This window comes from Triturus cristatus, chromosome 3_1, assembly GCF_964204655.1.
Source record: "Triturus cristatus chromosome 3_1, aTriCri1.1, whole genome shotgun sequence".
In the NCBI taxonomy this organism is placed as follows: Eukaryota; Metazoa; Chordata; class Amphibia; order Caudata; family Salamandridae; genus Triturus; species Triturus cristatus.
Genome location: NC_140583.1, coordinates 260,220,813 through 260,248,624, shown reverse-complemented (window position 1 = coordinate 260,248,624; position 27,812 = coordinate 260,220,813). Strand labels below are relative to the sequence as shown.

Genomic DNA, 27,812 nt, shown 5'->3' with positions numbered 1-27,812 from the left:
AGTCGTTCCCCCCCTACTGGAATCTCCACGTACTTGGGGCTAATTGGCTGCGGGGTTTGCACACCGGGGGAGAGAGGGTGATGACACTGGACGATTTTTTCCAGGATGGGTCAGTAGTCTCCTTTGACAAATTAGTAGAACAGTGTAATGTCCCTGGAGGGTAATTCCTAACATACCATGCTCTATTCCATCCGTTCATAGATTTATCAGCTGGCTGTCCAGGACTCTCAGGGAACACAGCCAGACTTCCCTCGCCGAACTCTGCAATAGATGGGACACAGAAAAAGGGTCATTCCTTCCCAACGAGTGGGACATGGTGGTGGCTAACCTGGTTGTTGTCTCCAGAAATGCCAGGTTCAAGCTCTTCCAATGTTTCATCCTATGCAGGGCTTATCTGTCACCCACCAAGACTAATCAGCTCTTCTCTGGGGCGAATACCAACTGTCCCTGATGTCACACCCCTAACGCTGATCTATATCATATGATGTGGATGTGCATGTCCCTCTCTCAGTACTGTCCCGCAGTTACTATGCAGCCTTCACAACTTACCAAGCCCATTCTTCTTCACAGCTGGGAGGCTTGCACCCTGGCCACACACTGTGAAACATTGCACTGAAGTATGCTTTCTGGATTTGCAATTGGATTTCGCTAAGCAGGATCAACTCCCGTACCACCGCGGGATGGCGGTACTCTCTTCTGGTCTGGTTCTGGGGCTGAGAGCACAGCTCTGAGATTGGAGTAGGACAGAGACCGCCCCAAAATACCCCATTTCTATGGAATGGGATACCCCCATGCTCAAGTTCCATGGGTAGATGCACAACGATTCCCTCTTTTCCGAGCTGCACCTCCTTACTTGCGACCAGTTCGTTTAATCGTTGCTACATTACGTGACTCGCACAGCTAAGCCCATGCACCGCTACCCCCACCAAATTACCATTCCTTGCGCACTGTTTCCTGCTCTTCTTCGATTGGCACTTGACGGCTGGTAGGGGTTGTTTTCTCCCTATTACCATTATGCACACTGCTTTGTGTGTATGCCCAGCTTAGATTTTGGCTTTGCCTCCTCATGACAGGGGTAGAGATGTAGGATGCTTTACCTCCAGCTTTATGGCCATGCCCAAACAGCCTGCTCTGTCGTTTTTTGTTTGCACCTAACCCCTTCTTCACCTTTCCAATTTCCTCAATTTGTAATTGCTGGGTTTACCTTGTTTGCTACCAACGTTAAGAGTTTAGCGATGTAGTCCGGTAGTATCTTGCCACCTTTTTATCGTGTTGATATAAGACTTAATAAATATATTTTTTGGGGGAAAAAGTATCCATGAGAAGTACAAGTTACTTATCTTTAGGAATGCTGCTGCTGGTACATACTCTATGTAACCACAGGCTCCTCACTACTCTCCCACTTTCCCATTCTGTGGAGTAGACTCCTGAACCTCTCAATATGGTTTTAAGTTAGATTATGGCACACTGATACCTGTAATTTGTATTAACTGCTCCACGTCTGAGGGCGTGGAAGGAAAAAGAATAAGAAAATGACATCAGAGCGCAGGGATGGTGCATATATGCTTCATTTTTGAAGTGATCTGAAGTTACTGTTGGGCCATATGGTGCCACTTACCAGGGCACAGTGAGCGTTGCTGGAAAAAAGTGTGCAGATCCTACTTGGGAATATTCTAAAGGTGAGGAATCTGCGGATGGGTAGAGTAACCACCAGAAAGAACATTACAGAGGTAAGTAGTTTTTTTTGCGGGGATAGCATATGTGTACTAATAAAAAGCCTTTCAAATATAGTGCCACAATTCATTTCAAAGAAAGTTGTGGCTAGAGCTAAGAATTAAAAACCTCTGAAATTGGCTAGGACATTGCTGGACCTAAAATGTACTTGCACTCCAACTGCAATACATAAGAAGCATGCATGTGGGGTGAATTTGACTGGTGACCATAAATTAGCATTTTGAATTTTTAAATTCTTAGATGTAAGCTTTGTCAGATATATAGTGGGAAAAGATCTCCAATCTGCCTTGCTATTTTGGTCTGCATTTATTTATTCTCTCTCTTCCCTTCCATTTTTATGACAGCCATTTGGACCAAGGCACAAACTGCATGTTTCATTGCATCCCAGAATGCATAGTAGTTTAGCGCTGCTGCACGTGTTTCTCATTGTATTAATTTGTATTTCAATCATCAGCTTCGAGACACAGCGGAATGGACTGGTATTTATATATGACATGGCAGGGTCACAGTATACCAACTTTGAGCTAGACCTCAGCAAGAAGATCCTGAACCTTCTGAAGGTAAGGATCTTCCAGGAACTTGCTGTCGCAGTTTTAAAAATCATGAAGCATAAAGCCAGCTAGCTGTCGCAGTTGTAAAAATCATAGCATAAAGCCACCTTAAATCCAATGTGGTTCTCCATTACTAGGCTAGATTAGCTTAAGACAGAGGTACAGATCACAGAAACATGTCATGCCTTGCAGAATGTTATTCTGGGAAAGTTGGCTAAAGTGTTGGTTTAATTTCTGTCTGAAAATGAAGAGAAGTTTGCATGTTCTCATATGAATGGATAAGGTATTCCAAAGTGAGTGATTCCGCCATTGAGATTAATCCACATAAGCAAAATCTTAGCATTCTAAGTAATTAATGGAGTATATGTGGAGGTTGGTCGCTGGAGTAGAAAGGACTATTTCTTTTGAATTATAGGAGCCAATCTTGAATGCACTAGCAAAGTGCTCTCTGTCTAGGAAGCAGTGGAAAGCATTCCTCCACAAACAGGTGTTCTTGGCACTATTTCATCATCATAAGCTTTTATTCGATATGCAAGATATCTTATAAGCACAATTAAAATACAATCATTACAGTGTACAAAAAAGCATTGCTACAAGAAGCCAGTATGAAATTCATTAAAAAAGATAAAAGGACATGAATTGCCCGTTACTAAATTAGCTAAAAAAGGAATTAAACAGCTACTGACAATCTCTTACAACGAATAAGCCAAAACTGCTTTAAAAATGTTGCTGTTCCACACACTATAGGGGGGGAAGTGTCCGTGGTTAGGATACGCAAGGCTACTAGGTGGCTACGTGTGCCCATATTTCGACAGAGGTTTCAACCAGAAACTCCTAGGCCTTGCATAATCCGGGCATTCAAATAGGACATGCGCAATGGACTCAACCCTACTCAGGCAACATGCACAATTTGGAGAAGTACAGGCCGCTGATGTCCAATTCGATACCACAGCACCTAGGGGAAGGGATCCAACTCTAAATTTAAAATAAAGGGCTCGGTCAAAGGGGAGGGTGATCAGGTCCAAGTAGGGTTCAAAAGCCACAATGTCTTTGATTTGTAAAAAGGCGACAGTGGACTTGCAGTGGTTAGGGTTTGTAATTAGACGCTCCGCAGTCCATTTCCAGTAAAGCGCCTTGACAACTTCTTTTGGAGGGGCTGAACGTGATGACCAACAGTCTCCTAGACCGATCTTCTCCAGAAGCTTTTTAGTTTCTCTTAACCATCTTATCTTAGCCCAACCCCCCAGACTCATTATTTCCCCCAGGGCATCAGCATAGGATTTTTTTTTTTTTTTTTTTTTTTTTAGTTCTTCACCCCTCCAGATTCGTGTCCATAGCAGGAGCGGGCGAAGCTGGGCCTGATCTTTGATGTTTTTGCAACCCGTGTCCAACCACACTGGTACAGATGGTGTGCTCAGTGGAATGGAGATAATGGATTTCAGTAGCTTGCTCTCCGCTGTCACTAGGGCGTCCAATCGGCAGTGGCCCCACAGTTCTGCCCCATACAAGGCTGATGTCTCTACTTTGGCCTTGTAGATATCGATTACTGGGGTAAGTGATCTCCTAGGTGAGGCCCTGAACTCCCTCATGAGTGCTCCTCCTACTCTCCTATGGTTGAGGACCATTTTGTCAATATGATTTGCCCAAGACATCCTATCCGTAATCCGAATACCGAGGTAATCGAATTCGGCTACTTTCTCTAAGGGAATCGAGTTAAGTGTAGGTGGACGGCCCAGTTTCTTAGGAGGATTTAGGACTAGGTATTTTGTTTTGTCCACATTTATTATTAAGCCTTTTGCAGCACAGAACTCCTGGAATCGCGTTAGCAATTTCTGGAGGCCTTGTGGGGTCTTCGAGATCAGGAGCGTGTCATCCGCAAAAAGCAGGGTGGGGATACGGACTCCTCCAAGACAGGGGGCGTCGGCTGGTTCTTGTTGAAGATGTTTTACCACCCCATTCACATATAGTGAAAATAGGGTGGGTGCCAAGACACAGCCCTGTCTTACGCCCCTGGACACTGGTATCTTCTCAGTGAGCTCTCCATTTTTACCCTAACGGACCTGTGCAAAGGTATGGGCATGAAGGCTAATGAGAAGGGACAAGATGTAAGGGGGTAATCCCAACTCATAAAGCACCCTCCAGAGCTCTTCCCGGGGGACTAGGTCAAAGGCAGTCTTCAGGTCTATAAAGGCCAAATAAAGACTACCCTTGCCCAGTTCCACCACCTTCCACCCCAATAGTGCCAGCCTAAACACCTGCTCTATTGTCCCCATACCAGCCCGAAAACCTGCCTGAAAGTCTGATAGGATTTTATTCTCCTCCACCCAATGGAGAATCCTTCCAAGGATAGCTTTACCAGCTATCTTTTGGGTGGAGTCTATCAGACTTATAGGGCGATAGTTCCCCGGTGTTTCCCTGCACCCTTTTTTATAAATCGGGACCACCACCGCCCCTTTCCAGGATTCTGGCACAGCCCCTCCCATCATGATATCGTTTAGGAGAGCTGCTATGACCCTTGCCCATTCCGCTGGGTATGCCCTCATAAGGTCCCCGGGAAGGCCGTCTGGGCCCGCTGCCTTGCGAGGCGCTATCCACCCTATAACCCCCTCAATCTCTAAAGGAGTGAAGAGATCATAGGCATGAGGTTCAATTGCTCGTGTAAGGTCCATCCCCACGTTCAGTTCCCCATCTGGGGGAAGGTATAGGGTCCCAAAGTGTTTTACCCAGCTTTGAGGCGGGATGTTGCAGGGTCTCACAGATGCATCGGGTTTATTCCGTGTGCTTATGAGATTCCAAAAGGCCCTTGAATCCCTGATTTTACTAGCCTGGAGCAGGTCTTCCCAGAATTTAAGTAAGTGACTTATTATAGGTCTTCCTTGCTTCCTGTATCACACTACGGGACTTGAGTTTAACCGCCTCAACTAACTTGGCCTTGTGAACCCTACATGTTTGGGTATACCAACCATCAACTGGTTTTTTAAATTCTTTGTTGCCCGACTTGTTAGGGTATAAGGTAAACACGTTAGTTAAGGCTTCTACCAGGGAGACAAAAAGCCCGCTCGCTCTACCCACCCCTTCTAAGGAGGTTCCGAGGGTTGATACCGCATGGTTTAAATGGGATTGAATTTCCCCTACCTTTGCCTCGGATAAAACCAAATTCGCCCATTTTATTCGTCTGCCACAAGTGGAGACTTCAGACTCATCCGGGGGTGCGGCTACCAGGTTAATGTTGTCCTTCCTTAAGGGGCGCCACCACTGGACCATACTTAAGGAGAGTGAATTGTGGTCACTTTCAGTCGAGGGGACCACCTGCATGTCCCTTACATAAGACCATAAGTATACATCTATTAGGAAATAATCTAGCCTAGAGGTGTGTCCTGGTCTATTGTACGTGTGGGCACCCCCCCTATCCGAGGATGACCTCCCATTAGCTGCCCTTAAGTTGAATTCGAGGCTCAGGGAGTATATCTGGAGCGCCACTTCTGTCCACCTTCTGATCGGTGGGATTTCCAGTACCGGGATCCCCAACCTGGTATCCTCCTCGTCTTGGTCGAGGGAGACGTCCGAGCCCAAGGGCTCGAACGTACAGTTCATATCACCTGCAACCAATGTACGAGTCTTATATGGAGTATTATTTAGCAAGGTCTCGAGGAGAGATATTACAGGAGACTTTCTCCCGCCCTTGGTTCCCCGGGCATAAACATTAAAAATATTTAAGACAATTCTTCCCCTTTGATCTATTAGGGTGATGTTTTGTATGTCAGGGGAACCTGTGGGAGACTCCACTACTCTGCAGTCTAAAGAAGCCGCGACCCAGATGAGAAGGCCACCCGAAGGTCGCCCTCTCCCTGTTTCCGAGACTTGCGCAGGGGAGGAATAGGAAGAAAAACCCACCCTATGGACCGGCACCAAGCTCCATGTCTCTTGGAAAAGGCACAGGGAGTGCTCATCAACCCAGGCAGTAAAGTCCGGTAGAGCCAGTTTTCTTGCAATCCCTGCGACATTCCAGCTGGCACTATTTAGATCTGCCATATAGCTCACAAATTCCATAACAGCATACAACACCTAACCACAGAACCCCCTGGGTAGATTCATTCAAAATGTCCACACTCCATTATTAAAGTGTCACCTTTTGTTGCCTTCTAGTCTGGAATTACAATGCATTGAAATAGTTGTGTTTTGTTTATCTAGGTTAGGATGTGGTTCAACACCTTATAGTATCGAAGATTGAGTACTGTAACTCTTTATATCCTGCCTTCCTGCCTATTAGATGGAGTGTCTGCAAATGCCTCAGAGTGTACCTGTCTAGCTTATGTAGCCCTTCCTCCATCCTATTGATCATATAGACTTGATAATTTGATCTCTCTGCACTAGCTTCCATTTGATCTCCCTGCACTAGCTTCCAGTGTCTGGGAGATGTTTGCCAGTACTACTATGAACGCTCTGATTACTGGCTATAAAGTACTCATGGTTGCCATATTCAGACTACTAATGAATCCAACCCATATAATGTTGGCAATCTTGAAACAGTCACCAAAGCATGGATCTATCTCTAACACGTTCTTCATCTGGAAAAAGTCTTTCAGTGTTAGTACAGGGCTTAAGTTGAGAAGCTAGAATAGCGAAGGCCTACTTCCTCCAACTTGGGGAGCTATTTCCTCCCACACTCCACCTCTACAAGTAAAGGTATTGACCCATTAATGGAGAAATTGAAATTAAGGGAATCCAGGGACAGGTGAAGAGGACATGCACAACCTGGTTCTACATATTTTGATACCAGGAGGAGAAACCATTACTTTTCACTTGATCTCTGAAACCTTTGGCATGAGGGCAATTGAACCAGACTATATTGGTCATCAAGTGGATAATGTATTAATTATCCAAGCTTCCAGGCAGTGACCCTGTAAACAAATTTGAGATGAAAGGCATGTTCTTGCTGGATCAACAATGTTCTTCTCCCTGAATTTACACAGATTTCTACTAAGGATGGAAACTGCCTGCTCGCTTGATCCACTCAGCTTCTCTGCTTGCTAGGGGCATTGATTTCCTATAAAATTGGACTTTCCCTTCCAAGAATTTGCTCTGTAGCATCTGTTTCTGCAATGTGTGTCTGCAGATGTCACACTGGCAGTTGATGTTATGACCACTTTGTCTGAAACACAGACACATTCCTTTAGCAGAAAAAGACTTCCAATTCAAACAGTATATGACATTGATTGTAACTTCCAACTCAAGGCCATTCTGCTATGTCTGTGTCCCTACCTTTGAATCTGGGCTGGAACTTACTGTTGTGGTCAGCTGTGGAGTAGGTGATGGGAACTATTGGCTATGTTAGAAATGGGCCAATATATTCTGATGAATCGCTTTAAATTATTTTACTTAAGCCTCTAATGTCCTTAGTTGAACCCTGGAGGCTTAGAGAGACCGATGAAATTGCTCCAAAATCAGGGACATCAACCGCAACCAACACTACACTACCAGAAGGCCTGGAGGGAAGAGGAAAAATTGTCTCCAGAGCTGAGATGAGGAGATATGTGGTCAGAGATTTTAGGAGGCCCTCACTTTCTGGAAGACAGAACATCCTTCAATATATGCAAAACTTCAACTATCATGAAAAATGTTCTGTTAAGGATAGAGTAACCATGTTGAGAAACCTCATGTGGCTTATTTTGCATTTGTTTGTTTACTTTGTGGCAAGTGGATGCATAGCAACAACTGGGTTAAATTTGATCTTGGTGATTGAAGCTGTTCCTAAAACCTTAGATAGTAAAGATGATTGGACACTGGCAATTCTGGTTCAGTTATAATGCTCTTGATTAATAAAGGGCTTTTGCCGGCTTCTTTCATGCTTTTTGTTGCTATTTTGGGGCAGGCAGTAACATTTGTGTTACCCCTGGGCATGCAAGGACCCATTATTTATTGTATACATGGAAGAAATTTAGGGCAGGTTTAAAGTACATGCTACTCTGACAGGTTGAATGTCATTTGCTCACGTGTAAAAGCCCTTAGTAACATAGTTTAGGTGAATGCAATCTTGCTGACCTCATTGTAAGTTTTTCAAAGATTTGAATAATGTGGGTGAGGCAACCAGTTTTCACTAAGTACAGGTTGTCTCGTAGTGGGACATAATAGGAGGCAAAAGGCAATAGACAGAAAAGGCACCAAATGAAGTTTCTTTCTCACAGTAGTGGTTTTAGATGAACCGAAGTGCCTTTCATCAGAGATAACTTACTCTTTTCATAAAATACCGCAGCTGAAAATTGCGAGGGAAAGATGGATTGTTGAAGTGCTAATAGAAATGTAGGGTGTAACTCAATGAACCAGTTTTTTTTCTCTTGTGTTAGTGTTTGTGTTTCTGCCTGTGCGATAGATAATTTTTACTCCGCAGCCTGGTACCGTATGCTTCCTTGGCCTTAAACTTTTCCACATCTCACTCTTCACCGCTGAATGAGATGGACACTGCATTTTCGCTTTCTCTCTGTACCAGTTTTTTCTTCTTCTCTAGAGTCACTAATTGGGTTTGTTCAACAGGGCGCCTTCCCCGCACGTCTGAAGAAAGTCTTCATTGTGGGTGCTCCTGTGTGGTTCAGAGTGCCATACTCCATCATCAGTGTGCTGCTGAAGGAGAAGCTCCGGGAACGAGTGAGTAGGGCCAGTTTTGCATGAAGTATTGTGGTGGCACCACCAGTGATGGCGGCCGCCCATCTAAAGTGGTGGGGAGGCAGGGCGATTGGGGAGGAATAATATAAAAATAAAAAAGACTTACCTGCCGCTCCGCTCCTGCTGCCGACTGTCTCGCTGCTTCTCTCGTAGGGCTGGAAGGGGATGGGCCGTCAAGGCACAGACTCCCCACCCAATCCAGACGCTGCTCTCTTGCTATAAGAGCAGTGCCAGAATCGGTCTGAGTTGCCTCGTTTACTGCTCGGAGAGGGCATTGGAGCCTGTGACTTTTCTCTAACCCAGCTGTACAACACAGTTAGGTTGGAGAAACATAAGTGTGCATGTCTGTTAGGCCAGCCTAAGATGGCCGGCCAAACAGAGATGCACACTTGTAAGCGCACACTGCTCTTCCTCTCTGCCATGCCTGCCCCACCACGCACAATTCTCGTTACTCAGCACAGACAGCATAAATAAAATGATAATAACATAGTGTTATATCATTTTATTTATCATCTGCTGGCACTGGGCTGTGGGGCGACGCTCCTCCGCCATTACAGAGGGGACTCCCCTGGGCACTACACTTGGGGTGTACATGAGTATCTGCGGTCTGAAGAAGGCATTGGGCTTACAGGGAGGGTAAATGGGCATCAGGAGTCTAAAATCCCCAGACTAAGAAGTGTAAACAAATAAACCTTTGATCTGGCAAGATAAATATTTAAAGTTTTTAGAATTATTTGGCTGCTTTTAGCTGACCTAATGAACGAATAGTAAACGTGATATGCAGTGTGTTTTCTGACATTCTTGCCGCTCAGGTACAAATGGTGAAGATGTGCGAGATGAAGCAGCACCTCCCTCGGGACTGTCTACCTGAATATTTAGGGGGCCTTGTCAAGCTAGACCCCCTGAGCTGGAACTATCAACTGTTGCCACAGCAGAATGGTCATCCAGACCCGCTGGATGAGCTGATCCTGGTTCCGCAGGTATCTAGTCGCGATAACAGCTCTGTGCATGTGCCTGGACCGGAGTCGCTGAGTGTACAGGAGCTGCTGGAACACATAACCCTCATGCAGAAACGAGGAATTCATGAGGAGTATGAAGACATCCGCAGAGAGGCGCCAGCAGGAACCTTCAGCTGCTCCCTGTAAGTATGAGGCTTGGATGTGTTGATTCTGGGATTTTGTGGTGCTACTAAAACATTGCATATGAGGGAGTCCTATTTGTGTAGTTACTTGGGGGAATGACTACATAGCTCACTTCTGTTTGGTAACAACTGGTACTCTAGTTCACTTGTAGAATAGTACATTTCTCTTCCATACTGGTAACCAGACCTTTAAGTGGGATGAAAAAACTAGGGGGGGGGGGGAAGAGGGTCTCTCATAGGGGTGCGGGCACTGTAGTTAAGGGCCTGGCATAAAACATTTAAGCTAAACATTTAATCTAAAAATCTGTTTTTAGCATAGTGTGCTGCCCCACTGGTATTTTGCTGATTTTGTCCATTCTTCCGGATATATAACACAAGTAGTAATTGTATACCTACAACAAGCCAGGTCTTTTGGCTCTGTCAATGGTTGTAAATTGCATAAGAAAAATAAGAAACAACTAGCACTTCGTTGTGTATTATAATGAAAATGCTACTCGTTCTTGTGGGCGAGGTTGTGGGTAAGGCTAGAGCAGCCGACCTTCGAGCTGAGAAAACAGGTTCGAGCCTGACGTCCTGTGATTCAAAAATGAATATGCCCCTGTGTAATGTAACTGGTGCTCATGTAAAGCGCTCCAAGTGAGCACTATATTAAACTGAAAAACGAGTCTCTTTGAAGTTACATCAAAGGCACTGACGGATTGTACTGTTGCAGAGTTAAGGTTTTTTTTTTCACACCCTGAGGGCACAAATGGAGAGCCAGATAGGGACCCATCTCGGCACTTGCTTTTGCAAACTGCCGGTGCATTTTTTTAGTCCTCATTCACCAATAAGTAATTTACCTTTGCGAGGTATGGGCTCGAAAGCGGTCCCGACAGGAGAAGCGCTCATCAGTTTAAGATTTTCCAGCCCTCTCGATGGTCTCCCTAAAGCCAGCCTCAAGAAAACCAGATGAGCAGGAGGGAGAGTAGCGGCCTGAGATGACCTCCTCCTGCCTGCCGTGGTATTACTTGTTACAAAATCATTGGACCTTTGGATTGGTAATACGTAGGTGGTTTCTCCGGCCCACTCCTCCCATCATCCCAGATTAAATCCTGTTAACTCTTCTAATGGAGTTAACCCACTCCAGGAGTGCTGGGGGCAAGGGAGAAACCCATTTTGGACAGATTCTCTTCTTGCCATTAAGATTGCAACAAATAATAATTGTACAAGCTGTTTTTTAAGTTTAACTAGTCACCCTTCTCCTGGCTGGACCCCAACAATAACTAAAGCGAGACTAAGCTTGGTCTCTTTTCCCAAAATTTCAGAAATCACCTTACCATCATCATCCCAGAAGAACCTGGATTTGAGGACACTGCCAGAACATATTTATATTATCAGCATTCGTTGCGGCACACTTTAGGCAAAGTTTGGTTCCTTCGCCTCTCAGTTTTAATAACCTTTTTGGGGGTCCAGTATGCTCTGTGGACTGTAAACATATGATTCCTTCTTAGTGGAGCAGCTTTAACAACCGACCATAAAGTGAGCATCGATACTTGCCGTAGGTGTGTAGTATCGTTCGATGGCAGGTTACTCCACCAGGACTCCTCCAAAGGCAATGACCACAAATCCCCGTTTACCAGTGTCCAGTACCACATAGAGAACTCCTTACACTGATGAAGAGGCCCCAGGAGTTTGTTTTCGCATTCTTCATTACCTGCCCGTCTTTACCTAGACCACGTGCCCAGCTCAATAATAGATAGAACTTGAACCTAGAAACTTTTTGGTTCGTAATAGTATCTAGAAACTCGCAAGAGACTAATTTGTTGTCCCACAATAATTGTTCCCATTTATTTATTCCTGCTTCCAACAGAGGGATATCAAGATTATCCTGTTTATAATTTGGGGTCCCTGGAGAGTTCCAGATGGGTGCATCAGAGCTGTAGTATGTGATCTTCTGAATTCTTCTGATCTGGTACCAAAACTCGCCAACTGCTCTCAAATTCTTTAGTTTAACTTTCTTAAACAATTTTGGGTGACCTTATTTAAAGAGGAAACCGTTGCCGCTTTAAGGTAGGTTTTTTTGTCATGACTAGAAAACAGGGGGAGAAATGAGCTGAATTGCCTAAAAGAGATCTGATATTTTTTAACTGAAAGGCCCAACAGTAGAAGCGGAAATCCGACCCAGCAATGCCGCCTTCTAATTTCGTCGTTCGTAGTTTATTCCAGGCAATCCTCACTCCTTTGCAGGACCAAATAAAACTTGCTATATCTCCTTGCAGAAATTTTAAAGCTTTAGAATTAAACATCAGCGGGATCGCATCGAAGATAAACATGAATTTTGGGAGGATTGATATCTTCATCAGGTTGGAATATCCTATAATTGAAGGTTGTAGGCCTCCCACAACCTTAGCAGAGCCTTAGCCTCTTTAATATTTTTTTTTATCAAGGTTTACCTAAGGTCTTGGGTTATCTGTATCCCAGGATATCTAATCTCTTGCTTTATCAAGGGATTATTTAGTTGAGTATTCCAGGACCTCAGTTTTCAGTGCATTAATTTGATAACCGGAGACCTCCCCAAAATCAGACAAAAGTTGTTCTGTCACAGAAGCAGAGTGGAACAATCCCTTGTAAAAACCATCATATCGTCGGCATACAGTGCAACTTTTTTCCACCCATCCATTCCATTCTAATGGCTAAATATTTTGGTCTGCCCTAATTTTACATACTAGGGTTTTGATGTATAAATCAAAAAGCAAAGTGTAGAGGGGGCACCCCTGTCTAGTCCAGTGCTTTATGTTAATTGATTTGGTGAGGGACCCATTAACCAAGATCTTAGTAGAAGGCGTCTTATGTATGGCACTAATAGCGTTAACAAACCTCTCGCCTAAACCAAATTGAGGCATTGTGAAACGGTAAAAGGCCAGCCAACTCTTATCAAGGTCTTTTGCAGCATCAAATGTGAAAACAGAAAGGGCCATGTTGTTTGCTGAAGCTATGTCAATTGCACCTATCAACTCATGTGTTAAGTCATGGAGCTGACTGCCTTTAATAGAACCCTTCTGGTCGGCCTGAACCAATGGGCAATCACGGACTCTGACCTCTTTGCTAGAACTTGTGCTTATATTTTATAATTGCAATTCAGCAAAGAGATTTGTTTATAGGACTCGCATTTCTTGTCCTTATTTTGTTTTAGGATAAAACTAACGGCCACTTCGTCCCACGACTTTGGGCTTGACAGCTTCTCAGAGAATATACCATTCATCAACCTGGCCAAGACGGGCACGATCACCTCAAGGAAGGAAATCTAAAACTCATTGGAGAATACCGTCCAGCCCGGCGGAGCTGTCTCTTTTTAAATTTTTAACATCTACCTGAATCTCTTCAAAGATAATTATCTGGTTAAGCAGTAGTACTGAATCTTCGCAGAGCGAGGGAAGTGCTATACTTCCAATGTAGTCTTTCACCTGGCCCTCAGAGGGGGGTGTAAGGTCATCCGTGTAAAAGTCTTGTAAAAAGCCACAAAAGCTTGCGCTATCTCAGCGTTGGCAGTGCATCCCCCCCCCCATATCTTTAGGTACAATTTATTTTATTATATTCCTTGTAAATTCGGAACGAGATTTCCACGCAAGAAGCTTCCCACACCCTTCCCCATACCCCTAGCGTGTTAATTTACTTGCCTCCCATTTTTGACTTAGAACGGCATCTAAATGATCTGCTAAGGCTTGTTTTGCTAACCTAACTTAATTGTCTTTTTCAGCCTGACTCTGCTCTTCTAGTTGCAAGCGTCTCTCACTCGTAGCCCTTTAAATATTGTTTTCCACGACTTTTATCCTACATCTAGTCTCCTTATATTGTTTTGCTGCAATGCTAATTATTCCACCCCTGATGAAGGCCTTATAAGTGTCCCATATCGCATGAATTGGCGCTGAGGAGTTGTTAACTTCAAAGAAGTCCTAGGACTCACTCTTCAACTGAGTAATTACTTGTTGGATCCTATAATAGAGATCTATCAAAAGTCCACCTATTATTGGCTGACCCCCTTTTTAGTTGCAGATCTAAGACAACTGCTGAGTGATCGGAGAGGTGCACAGGGATATGTTCCACCTTTTTCACTCTATTGGCCAACCTGAAATCCACCAGGAAGAAATCGATTCTAGAGACATGCCCATGGTTTTTATTATGGAAGGTATAGTTCTGACTACTGCTAACTCCCCTAGATTTAACCCTCCATATATTTATTAGACCTAGATCTTCCATTATTATTTCGATAAACCGTCTCATTTTTGAAGAACCAGAGCTCTCCCTTCTAGTAGATTTGAGTTTAGGGTTCAATAGTACATTAAAATCACCTCCTAGAATAATTGAGGCATTAACCTCCAACAACTGATAATATAAAGATTTAAAGGGCGTATCATCTTCAATATGTGGCCGGTAGAACCCTGCCAACGCATACCATACATTCTGTAATTTAACATTTGCTATCTGCTTTTCTTGACCGTGCAAAAAACTGTTTGTAACATTTCAGTTGCGTTCATTTAGTATCTTTTTTCATCTTGAAATTGGGCACATGTTAAAGCTATTAACTCCTTTCACCAGGCAAGACCTTCTCAAGGCAGTGAGAAAATTCACATCCCTGCAATTACTTTGATCGTTTATTAAAATTAATAAAAAGTTTCAGCGAACCAAATGAGAATAACTTCATTCCAGTACAATAATTCCACTAAGTGCACCACATATCGAATATTACACCATTAGCTTACTGTTCTTGGATAAACCACCTGTGACATGACTAGTCCCTATATTGCAATATCTCAAGAGGCTTTGTTTATGTTAGACATTGTATTACATAATTAGAATCCTCTGGGTGCATACTTGTTGTCTGTATTATGATACGATTTACGCAGCAGTTGGGACGTATTTATTATTTTGTGACAACAATAAAATAACATCCAGTGTTTTGGTGATTTTATTTTTTTAATACTATCCAAGTTAATCGTAATGTATAAATATTACTGTGTGCTAAATTAATAATTATACATAAAAAACTCTTTGTAGGTAGGTGAAAATGTTGGTTTTGTACAGGTTTACTTGATGATGATAACTTTGTAAGAATTCACTTTCGGATGCTTTCCATAGTCTATTTATAGCCGTTAGGCTGCAAGTGTTTAGTGTGGCCCCAGCATCGCCCTCTAGTGCATTTGAAAGTAATCTCAGATAAAACAAGCATTGAAAATGCAATAGGTCTCGCCTTTGATTAAGTTAAAGCCATTTGCTTTGCTAATGGTATTGTATTGCAAAGCAAATAGCTTTCACTTAATGAAAAGGCGAGACCTATTGGATTTTAATGCTTGTTTTCCTTATGATTTTTTTTTCAATACATATAAATGTTGACTGTTAGACTTTACATGACTCTGCCTCTCTTGACTCCACCACTTTTCATATGCCACACATTGATCCCCAATGCATGGGTTTCCGGGTATTTTTTTTGTTGCAATTCCAGCACTGAAACCAGCACAACTTTTAATGCCATCAATAAATCGTCACAACTGGGTAGGTGATACTAACACCTGTTATTGTAATAACGTGGTGCCTAGCTGTGAACCACCATGTCTAAGGCAGCAAGCACTATATAAAACGAAATTTGAGATCTGTGCCCTTACCTGAGAGCAGATTGGCCGCTTGTACAGTGCTCCTGGGTGACGCTACAGTCTTTTGATGCTGTGGGGGGTGTAGGTGGCCCCAAGGTGCACCGCGTGCACGTGTTCACATCTCTCCAAGATGTGAACACTGTGACTCCAGAGCAGGATGCTCTGTGGAATGAGATGTCAACCTCGAGCATTCCAGCGGTCTGTCCCGTTCACTGCTCGGTCCCCGGGCCTCCCAGGAGCCCAGGGATGCAAAAAGCACCAGCAGATGGGGAGCAAAGAGCAGCGCGCCCCATGGGAGCAGGGCTCTGGTACCGGCTGGGGGGGGGGGGGGGGTCTTTGAGGGCGAAGAGTTCTGGGCACAGCACCGGTCATCCCTCAGAACTGGGAGGGCTTTCTGAGGAGGACGGCTTTCAAGAGCACACAGTACATCTGCCCTTCTCGTAGAGCCCTGCAGCCCCTCGGACCCAGTGCGAGCTCTTCCAGGACGTCCCTCCAAAGTTCAGAAGGACCCGCGCCGCAGCCATCAGCCCTGCACGCCTCCTGGAAAGCAACCCGTTTCCATTGCAAATGCGCGGCCTCCTGTAACAAAACGCTCCAGTGACACATACTTCAAGGCCTCGCCGAAGAGACCGCTCCAGGCTTACCTAAAACAAGCTGCCTGCTTGTGCCCCGGGGGAAGAGCGGGACAGCAAAAATACAGAAGTGGATGCCTGTCATCTCCTATTCAGCCATGGAACTACGTAGTTATCGAGCGAACTGGCCTCTTGATCCCCGTACAAAATCCAGTTTAAATTCCAGTGGTATTCTCCTGCCCAGGCACGAATCCTCTGAGCTTCTCTCTCCTTTGTCTAGAGAATACTAGGCCTGGGCGGTAAATTCCGTTCCGTTCGCGGAATTTGCGGAATTTGGGTAATTTCGCGTTCCGCGGAGGACGCGAAATTGCCCAAATATCTGCGTTCCGCAACTTCGCGAAATGTTTTGCTTGTTCGCGTTCTCAATATGCGTGTTCGCGAGATATTTTACCCCGAGCACGCAAACAGCGATCGCGAACAGAAAAAAAGTATCGCGAACAAGCAATTCCGCGTGTTCGCGGAATTTCTGCATGTTCGCGGAGATTTTTTACCGTTTCGCGGAGATTTGCGTAACGCGATTACGCAAATTCCGCCCACCCCTAGAGAATACCCATCGGCTAGTCCAGCCGAAACCTTTATTTCTTCCCCGTCTCCCAACAAGTCGTGCATGGAGTTCTTTTACCTTCACACCCGCTCGTTACCCAAACACCAACTAGAAATATTTCAATTTCTCGACTCTAATCAACCTGATATACTCCTCCTTTCAGAGACCTGGCTTACGGATGACTCTTTACCTGATATCCTGGCAGCAATTCCCACGGGGTACTATATACTCCAGGCCAACAGGCTCCCTAGGAAACCGGGCGGAGGCGTGGCTATAATTATCCATCATCAATTTAGATTTACTGCCTTAACCGTCACTAGCATATCCTCCGTTAAGAGTCTTATTTTAAAATTTGAGTCCCCTCATTTCCCTTTTATCTGCGACCTTTTCTACAGACCCCCCCCCCCCCCCCCCCCCAACCCATGCCCTCCTTTCCTCAGTTGGTTGGCGATCTCATTTCCCAACTCGTTATTAATAATGCGAAAATCATTATAATAGGTGATTTTAATTATTGGCCCTCGGACCCCAAAGAAAGCACGAGTTCCCTGGAATTTACCGACCTTCTCGCTGGGCTAAATTGCACCCAGCATGCCCACACTGCTACCCATGCCAGGGGTCATATCTTGGATCAGATATGGACTGCCAATTTGACTATCTCTCCTCCATCCATTTCTCCATGTCCCTGGTCCGACCACCATATTATTTATTTCTCTCTGGATTACTCCCCCCTCCCCTAAACCCCTGACTTTGGGCAAATCTTGGGCCAGAAACTGGAACCAGGCTAACCAGGACGAGTTTCATTCCTTACTTTCTACTACTATTCCTGCTGAAACGGACTGCCTTGATAAACAGGCTGCCGCTATTAAATGCTGGCTTGATTCTGCCAGCAATATTGCTGCTCCCTTTAAATTATCCACACTTAGACGCCCTCACGACGCCCAACGCTGGTTTTCCAATGACTTAAAATTAAAGAAACTAGCGCTTAGACAGGCAGAACGTAGTTGGAGAAGTAATTACTCCTTGGAAAAGAAAGCCATATACATCAGGCTTTTAAATGACTACAAAAAGTCCATAATCCAGGCAAAATCCAAGTACTTTTCTTTGAAAATCACCAACTCCACATCCAAAGTTAAAGATATATTTGCCATCGTGGACAAATTATCTCTGCCTGACAGAGTAACGGCCAAACCCCTTCCAACCCAACAGTTATGTGATGCTCTTAATGACTACTTCCTGCAGAAAATCATTACCATCAAAAGTAGCATCCCCCCGCCTGTCGTCCCTGTAATTCCTATGACCTCGTTTAAGAACTTGCAAGTACTCAATCAAATACCTCTGATCTCGAAGGAGGAATTTCTCACACTTGTAAAGAAGGTCGGTTCTGGTTCCCCCACTGATCCTTGTCCTTCTCATCTCCTTCAAGAGGCATTCTCTATATGCCCTGACCCCCCTTTAGCACTTCCCAATAATTCGCTGAAATTGGGCCTAGTTCCAGATTCTTTCAAAGCTGCCAAAGTCGTCCCTATCCTGAAAAAACCCAATGCTGATCCCTCCAATCTCACCAACTATCGCCCCCATCTCCCTCCTTCCTTATCTCAGCAAGATTTTAGAAGCCCATGTTACCAAATGTCTCAGCTCTTTTATTGAACTCTCGTCTTTTCTTGACCCTCAACAGGCTGGCTTCAGACCAGCTCACTCTACTGAGCTGGTCTTACTTGCTGTCATGAATGAAATCAGAAAGGGGGCCGACAATAACCTCTCTCAGGCCCTTATCCTTCTGGATCTTTCCGCCGCATTCAACACGGTCGGTCATAATCTTTTGATCGACCGTGTCAGGGATGCTGGCATTCATGGAACAGCTCTAAAATGGATTTCCTCCTTTCTTGAAAATCGCTCTCAGGTTGTTCGCCTTGATACCTTCTCTGCTAAGAGGGTCAGTCTGACTTGCGGCGTTCCCCATGGATCCTCTCTCTCCCCTCTTCTTTTTAATCTGTATATGCTTCCTCTGATCCGCTCTCTTCATCATTTCGAAGTGGCCACTTTTAATTATGCGGATGATCTCCAACTAGTGTTTAAAATTGACTCTTCTACCACGTCTGCTTCTAGGTTCCAGGCTACTTTATGTTTTATTAGTAACTGGATGAACGCCAGTCAACTTAAACTCAATCCCGATAAAACCGAGTTGGTTTTGACTGGCGGCACCTCCAATCCCTGGAACAACAATTTCTGGCCTCCTATGTTAGGCAATACTCCCCAACCCGCTGACTCTGTGAAAAGCCTCGGAGTTATAATCAGTAAAGACCTGAACATGAAAGCTCAGATCAGCGCTGTGGTATCATCCTGTTTTTTCCATCTTCGTAGAATTCGTAAGATTTCGAGATTTTTAACTACCGATGCTCTCACTCTGGTTCTCATGGCTTTAGTCATCTCCCGTATAGACTACGCCAACTCATTGTATGCTGGCATCCCGGCCTACCAACTCCATCGCCTACAATTGGTCCAGAACCAAGCAGCCAGACTTATCTTCCAACAACCTAGACATCAACACGTCTGCCCCCTATTAAAGAGCCTTCATTGGCTCCCAGTAGCCAAGCGTTGTATCTTCAAACTCGGCTGCACCATTTTCAAGGCTCTAGCTGGCCTTGGCCCTGCCTTTATTTCATCCTTGGTTCTCCATTACACACAGTCACGTGCTCTCCGTTCTTCCTATTCTAACTTTCTCGTCATTCCCCCCTTTAAACGAAAAAAACACGGTGGTCTTAGTTTTTCTTTCCTGGCTCCCCAGCTTTGGAACTCTTTACCCCTTCAGCTTATACTTGAAACCTCTCTTTCTCAGTTTAGAACCTCTCTTAAAACCCTTCTATTCACACAGGCTTATCTGTAATTACTTGGTTCATTCCCTCCTGCTGTATCTTTCCCTATAGCGCCATGAAACCGTTTTGGTGTACGAGCGCTTTATAAAAACTTTTAACATAACATTTAACATAACGCTCCAGTGACACATACTTCAAGGCCTCCCCAAAGAGACCGCTCCAGGCTTACCTAAAACAAGCTGCCTGCTTGTGCCCCGGGGGAAGAGCAGGACAGCAAAAATACAGAAGTGGATGCCTGCTTGTGCCCCGGGCGAACTGCAGGGTTCAGCCTGTCTGGGAAAGCGAAAGCACGCCACCATGCATGCGTAGGGACAAAATAATGCGAGCGTACATCCCTACGCTAATGAAAGTAAACAAAGATGACGTCGGGCTGTCCACATGCGCATGCATTTCTTTGTCCCTACGCATGCATGTTTAGCTTTGCGGATGGCGAGAGCAGCAATCTTTGTCCATCTGGACGCGCGTGCATTTAGCTTTGTCTTAATTGATTCCAAAAGGTCCTCTCCATGGCGACGGAATCGCATGCGCTGTTTTCGCCAGGCGAGACCTAAAAAAATGCTGTTTTTGTGAGCAAGTATTTTATTCCCAGGAGTATATTATGATAGGTTTGAATCGATGTGAAAAAGACAACAGATATGTATTGCACCGTTTCTACTCCTTTCTTAGAATATAATGAAACAAGCAAAATGTATTTTTATGTAATAAGAAGTGAAACGAAGGGATTTGTTCTCAAATCTATCCATGAAATAATCTGAAGTGCTCAGAGTACTAAAATATGTTCCAACTATTGTTATGTAACCAAAACAGTCAAGGGTGGATCTATTTTCTCCTCCTTATTTCCTAACATACTCTACCTGATGTGAAGCTTTACAGCTCAGGCTTGTTGCCACTCCCAGTGCCTTAGACATCCCTCAAAGTTCTCATCCCTGACACAGTATTATTCTTAAAAAATACCATTTTAAACTCACTGACTTGTACCACTTGGACCATAAAAAAAGAAGTTAAGATCTTTTGACTTGGCGTGGTTCGGCGTTTTCCCAGCCTTGCTTCTGGGGCTCCCAGTTGTCAGTATCCATCTACAAGCCCATTGTTTCAGACCCTCCCACTTGGTCTTGTGGTTTCTCCCTGCTGTCATAGTCTCTCTTTCCTTGCCATGCCTAACCCTGCCGTAGGGCTCTCACCTCCACTGCCTAGCTGTGTCTAACCCATGTGCACTTCCCAGCGTGTGCAGTAAAGAGTCTCTGGTGTGAAAGACGGCGCGCTCTGGTGTGAAGGACCGAGGGCTGTATAGGCTTAAGATGAAGAGGGAGGTGATAGCTTCTCCATCTTGAGTACCTTACAAACTTGAACATAAGGGTTCAGTCTGCTTCAGCTACTGGCCTCATCCAAAGCTACGGTGAGTAGGGAGCAAAATCTCAGTTGCCGAAGTTTGGGCTAGTCTTTTAACGTTGCACCCAGGGACCAGTTGTATACAAGGAGGGCTTTGGAGGATCCCAAATGAATCTTGTCCACGTGAGGATCAGTTAGAGCCACAAATAACCGCTTACTTTTGAGTAATACGCTATTTGTTGACGGGCCCTGTATTTTTGCATCTCGTCAGCTGTGTTGCTAGAGAAGACTTCCTCATGTGTAGCATAAATGTTTAAGCGTGCTTCTTGAGCCGCTGCAAGACTGTCATAGCAACTCTTGTGGTGTTCCTTTTCCGCAGAGCCCCGTGGAACCAGGAGAAAAACCGCTATGGGGATGTGCCATGCTTGGACCAGACAAGGGTGAAGCTCAAACAGCTCAGTAGGAACGAGGTTTGTTGGACCATATATTGGCTTAAAGAGCTTCTGTATTGTACATTGTCTTGACCTTGCCTAGCTCACTTCACCCGCATTGCAGCATCCTGTACATATGCACGGATTCACACCATAACACTCAGAGGTTGCGCTCTACCAACTCATTTCCGTCCCTCCGCCTACTTCCGCCTACATCTGTGATTGTCAGTGACATTGATAGGTTGTGTCTTTGACTTGGATCCGGGCAACATTCTTTACTTAAACTCCCTCTGCTGCCCCAGACTCCTGTAACCGAGACTATATACATAGAGGTGAGGCCTGGCGGAGAATAACTCTGCCTTGCCTGTATACTCCAAACCCCCCTCATCAGTCGCAAGTTGCCGCCTGTGAAATATCCCCACAGAGACTCTAGAGCAGACTTTCCCACTAAGTCTGCACACTCGAGGCTGCCCCGTTCCACCTGTTTTCTGCAGGCTGTACATTTCTTGAATGCATTTCCTTATTCTGCACAATTTGAAACTCTCAGACCTGCGTTCCGGCATGCTCTTGGCCAGAACGTTAGTAGGGCTGCTTGTTCTGCACGCTTTATGGTTCATTTTCCTAACCCCACCGTCCCTGCACACCACTGGTTACATCCCGACACTTGCTTGCTTTGCTACTCCTGGACATCTCGCTAACTCTGCTTTCCCACCCATGTTCCAAAAGTATCCGTAACCCTATCACGGTCTGGGACAAGTCAAATAAATCTAGTTTTCTACTCGTTCTCGGACAAATCACTTCATGCGCTTGTCGTTCATGCGTCTGTTTTCACTCAATACACCTATATTTTTGTGAACGCTCTGGACCATTTTACTAACTATGTTTCCCCCTATGTGCCCTGCCACTAAATCTGTTGTTCCTACACACACTATATCACCTTTCTCGACCTGCTTTTCTCGGATGCTCTGGCTAGTTTAACCAAATCTACTTTGCCTGCATCCTCTTTCCCACGTCACTGAATCGGCTTTGCTCCCATACTCCTTGCCACCACTTGGTGGGCTTCATTTACTGCACTGTACACAGTTGTCATTAAACCTTCCTCTGCGCGCTCCAAGATACAGCACTACACCTGCTGCACTTTTCTTTGTAAATCTGGTGTTCGTAGCCTGTGTTGCAGTACACACACATGTTCTGCATACTGCTGCCATCTAGTGTTGGATTTAGATGTTTGCAACGTGTTTTTCTTTGAAGTATTTTGAGTCGCGAGGTATATGGTGACTCTACCTGATGTGAGGACCAGAGCTCCTAGATCAGAGGTGCCTGTCGATGCTTTCTTCCATCGCTCCCAGTCTAATTTCGACACAGATGAAAGCAGAAACCAGCACGCTACAGCCGACTTGCTACTGAGGCCTCCGCGACATGATGATCGATCGACTTTTTGCCCCAAGCCCAGCTAGGGGCCTCTGTTTTGATTTTTTTCTCTTTCAAGAATTCACAAGTGGTGATGGAACGGAACTTCTTTAAACTCTGCCCCGCCGAACCCCAAAATACCCCTTGTCTGCGTACCACCAGGTGTGTCATTTGTTTTTGTCCCCTCAGCACGGTAACACGAAGTGTGAGCCCTTCATGCTGATTAGATCCAAAAGAATACTAGACACCGAAGGGACAGGTGCTGGGCTCATCATAAGATGTATGGACACTCCACAGAAAACACCCCGGATATCTGAGGTAAAGCAACCCCGGGATCTGAAGACATTGACGAAGTGGGGCCTTTGGACATTCCGGCCCACCAATCATCGCCCGAGGCAGTTTTGTCCTCCGGTTCCCGAAAAAGAGCATGAACAATCCCACCTTGATGTCAAAGCAACAGGACCAGTCACATGGACCACGCCAGTGGCTGGGAGTATGGCAGACCCTCTTACCAAGCCAACCAAAGCCCCGCAAGGCGGTGCGCCACCCCCGAAGAGCTCGGGCCTCTATCCCCTTGATGCTGAGCCAGCCCACCGGTACACCGCATGGCCCTGGCACAGGTGGAACCCACAAGAAGCCCGGAAAGCGACATCCTTGCTTTCAGGGGCTCTTAAAATGTTAACCTCCTCCGCACCAAAGTCCATGATGGTGTCAAACACCAGCAGACCCCAAGACGCTGCCGACACCAAAAGCCTTCTCAGAACTGACAAGACCTTTGGCGCGGAAACCCCAGGAGCCAAGACCTTCCTTGGTGCCGACACTGCCCACCTTGAAGGTGTCCCGTCCAAGGGCTAACCCTTCCACACAGAGGACCACCGGCTCCAAAAGCTCCAATGAATTGGAGCATCCAATCCTCAACCAACTCCAAGTGGAGCTCGAAGCCTGGCCATACATACATCCTCAGACAGGAAAGATTGCTATTAAGGCACTGCCCAAGGTGGTTAACATCCTACCACCTAAGGGAAAGGCAACCTTTGAGGAGGGCTTAGCTTCAGTGACGGAACTGGCACCAGAGCATAAAAAGATGGCCAAGGACCAGTGCCCATCCTCTTTGCCCCTTTCACTCCTCCTCGACCACCCCTGCCTCCCCAGCAGAATAACATAGCCCCTACCAGGAGGATGAGCTATACGCCATTGCTGGGGCTCCAGGTGAGGGTAGAGACCCCTTGGATGATTATTCTGCAGGGCTTCCGGAGTACCATGACCCAGATCTTTATCCCTTCACCCCCAACACCCCACAAGACAACACAACCTTACACCACAAAATACAATCGGCGGCCTAATACCATAAAGTGGACTTTCATGTAGTTCAGGAGGAGGACATTTTTTAAGTCGGGATCCTTTAGGAAGATCGTATGTTCCTGGTGTTACCCATGTTAAAGGGAATGCCTAAATCAGCCACAGGGCCCTTTAAGCACTCAGTCAAAGCCAGGGTGGTAACCCCTGGGGTAGAGTGTAAGTACAAGTCCTCACATTCTGACCCACAATGCATCGGGGGACACGTTTAACTGGACTCCTGGCGTTTCAGGCTGGCCTAATCCCATGAGGAGGAGAGTCAAGACTGATTATCATTTGGATGGGTCCAAATTAAGGTAACGTGGTGAGCTAAGCAATGATGGTTTGAGATGCCATCCCAAGCGATTGCCAGTGGTTCTAAAAAAAATTGCAGGCACGCCTCCCATCACCTTCTGTGTGTTTGATGTACCGCCCTAAGGGGCAATGGTAGGCCCAGACGTGAGTCCTGTGCTCATTGTGCCACTGGAACCAAGCTATACCTGGCTGGTGAGCCCTCATCAAGGCGAAACCGGCCCTAGGATACTTGTGTTTCGTTTCACTGATGACCTAGCATGACAGTTCGGACTGGATTGTTCACAGGAGGAGGAGGAGGAGGAGGAGGAGGAGGGGGGTCAAGGCTGATTTGCAATTGGCCAGGCCCAAACTGAGGTGGCATGATGAGCCAAAGAACGAAGGGGTGTAATGCTACCCGAGCGATTGTTAGTGGTTAGGCAAATTGCAAGCATTCTTCTCATCACCAATTGTATGTTTGATTAACCGGACTCCTTTATCATCCACTCTGCACGTAAGCACGCAAACTCTCAGGGGACGGGAACGCCCCACCGCACGACAAGGAGAGTAAGAAGCTGGATGTAACAGGCAACAGAGTAGCCATTGGGACTGGCCCATTGCCTATTCTTTTTGCCTACTGGCAAGATGTGATAGAGCCCATTGGTACCAAATGTAGGAGTTACTTAAACACCTGCCTCCTGAATAAAGACAAATGGGGGAGGAATTGGTCCCAATTGAATCCTAGGTGCAGCAGACAGTGCAACACAAGGAGTGAATACAAGTATCTTTATTCGCCGACACACATGGCTCCGTATCTCGGGGTTTTAGCCCGAGATGCAAGAATGCTTGCTTAATCCCGCCTTTGATGGAGAAAACTTGTTCGGCCCACAAGTTGTTGTCAAGAGGTCTCATATATTGCACCTTGCTGTTAGCCGGATTGTTCATCTACTTTCACCACGGTTATTCAATATGCCGCTATTTAAAAAGAAGTGCCCCTGGCCTTTCCATTTGATTTAGAGTCATACCGTGTCCATCGGAAACCATTTTTGGATCTGCACCCATAACTTGTGTCCATGAAAAGTTTGGTTTTTTTGTGGAGACCTAAGGGTCCTGTTCAGCTTCTTATGTCCTGAAGAGGGTCTCATGGTTTTGATCCACTAGGAGACCGAAACGTCCACCTTTTGCCCCACATCAACCTTTGAAATTTAATTAAAATTGCCACATTTACTCTAGGCATAGAGTTTTGGGAATTTGGTTGAGTGGTTATTCTCATAAATGCAAGGTCTGTTCTCAAAACGACTCATGAAAATAATTTACGATTTTCCTGTGTAACACTTCTATATGACCCTACACGGAAATTGTGTTCAGCTGTTTGATAATACTTGTGATTTTTCTAGTGAAAAAACAATATTGAGAAAATAAACGATAGTGATTATTATGATTTATATGTTATTGGCTTTATTATTTTTTTTTTTAAAAAATGTTATCAATTTTTATAGCCACAAACAACGATAACTATAATTTACATGGACAGACAATTTCATAAACAATATACCATTATACCAATAATGATCATAAACAGGAGAAAAGAACACAGAGAACGTAGAACATATGAGGGCATAAGCAAAGAAACCAAGACATGACCCGATAATAATTTGACAAATACAGATTAGCTTCTCAATACCATTGACAACAAGACCATGTCCTATTAAATTTACGCAGAGACCGAGTGCCTCTAACTTTAGCTAATGCCAACTCCATTTTGTAAATTTCTCTCAGTAGAACCCAAAATTCTTTGACACTTGGACTCCTGCTCTGGATCCAGGAGCGAGCTATACATAGACGGGCACAAGCCGACACAATAGAAACAAAAGACTTAGTAAGACAGCCTAACTCGGAAAATATTCCCAACGCCAACTCTTTCTCGGTGACCACATTATTGTATCCAGCCCAAACTGCCAGGGCAAGAGTAATACCAGACCAATATTCTTTCAGTTTAGGACACACAAAAAAACATATGACGTAGATCTGCGGCAAATTCCTGACATTTCGGACAGTAGGATTTAGTATTATTTGAGCTAGCAGCCCATTTAGAAATTCGCTCGAGTATAATAAAGCAAAAAACTTAATCTAGTTTGTTGGAGCTTCAGATTAACTGAGGTTACTGCAGAGTCTATTGTTTCCAGAGATTCGTTAATCTCCTCCTTAGTAATATTGCAGTTTAAGATCCGACTTACTTTAGCCGCTATCTGTATGCCGTTGTCACTAACCCCCCCCCCCCAATAAGTTTCTGGTAAGTTTTGCCGATAGTACCTCGTCTAGTAACCCTGAAAAATGCAGAAAAGACCTTCAAGGAACCAGATAACTCCAGCAAACCTTGGCCTCGGATAAAATAGTCCCTGATTTGCAAGAACTTTTCACTATCTACAAAGAGCTAACAGTTCCAACTAGACTTGAAGCACAAGACACCTACTCTAGCGAATTATGTGACTCTATAGCTGATCATTTTGTTGGCAAGATTGATAAAATCTATGCCACTTTCACAGACTACATTGATCCCTTTAGCAAAGATGTGGAAGTCAGAGACAGCCCCACCATTAAACCTTGTCTGACATGTTTCAAAGTACCTGAGAGACAGGAACTGCTGAATATTGCTTACAGCATACAATCTGGCTCCCCCTGCGACGTGTGCCCCCCCAAACGCTGTAAGGGAGTCTTGGAAAGCATGATTGATCAGATTGCTCACATCGTCACCCTCTCTTTCCAAGAATGCCATGAGCTTGATGCATGGAAAACAGCCCAGGTCATCCCTTTGAAAAAAAAAACAATACCCACATCTCCCAACTTCAAAATCTTCGTCCCATTTCCCTTCTTCCTTTTTGCTCAAAAGTAATGGAAAAAGTGGTCAACAGGCAACTCATGACATATCTAGAGGAGGAATCCCTTCTCCACCCCACCCAATCGGGGTTCAGAGCCGGCTACTCGACGGAGTCAGCCGTCCTCTATTCCACGGAATGCCTCAGACAGATGGTGGATGAAGGACAGACAGCAGCATTGGTTTTATTAGACCTTAGTGCAGCTTTTGACACCGTGCTGCACACAACACTGCTGTCTCGCCTCTCCGACATGGGAGTGGAGGGATCCGCCCTTGCTTGGATAAAATCTTTCCTAGATAACAGGAGTTTCCAAATGTACTGCCCCCCTTTTAAATCTTCCCCCCGGAAGCTGAACCATGGGGTTCCACAGGGCTCCAG

General features: G+C 45.1%; 1 protein-coding gene across 1 annotated transcript in view; it reads left to right on the top strand.

Moving 5' to 3' along the window:
* Window positions 1-27,812, top strand: part of PTPN9 (protein tyrosine phosphatase non-receptor type 9) — a 256,693-nt gene that overhangs the window by 148,440 nt on the left and 80,441 nt on the right. Inside the window, exons 5-8 of the mRNA XM_085643844.1 lie at window positions 2,189-2,294; window positions 8,817-8,927; window positions 9,758-10,086; window positions 21,471-21,561. Coding sequence (XP_085499970.1) covers window positions 2,189-2,294; window positions 8,817-8,927; window positions 9,758-10,086; window positions 21,471-21,561 — 637 coding nt within the window. The remainder of the gene's footprint in view (window positions 1-2,188; window positions 2,295-8,816; window positions 8,928-9,757; window positions 10,087-21,470; window positions 21,562-27,812) is intronic.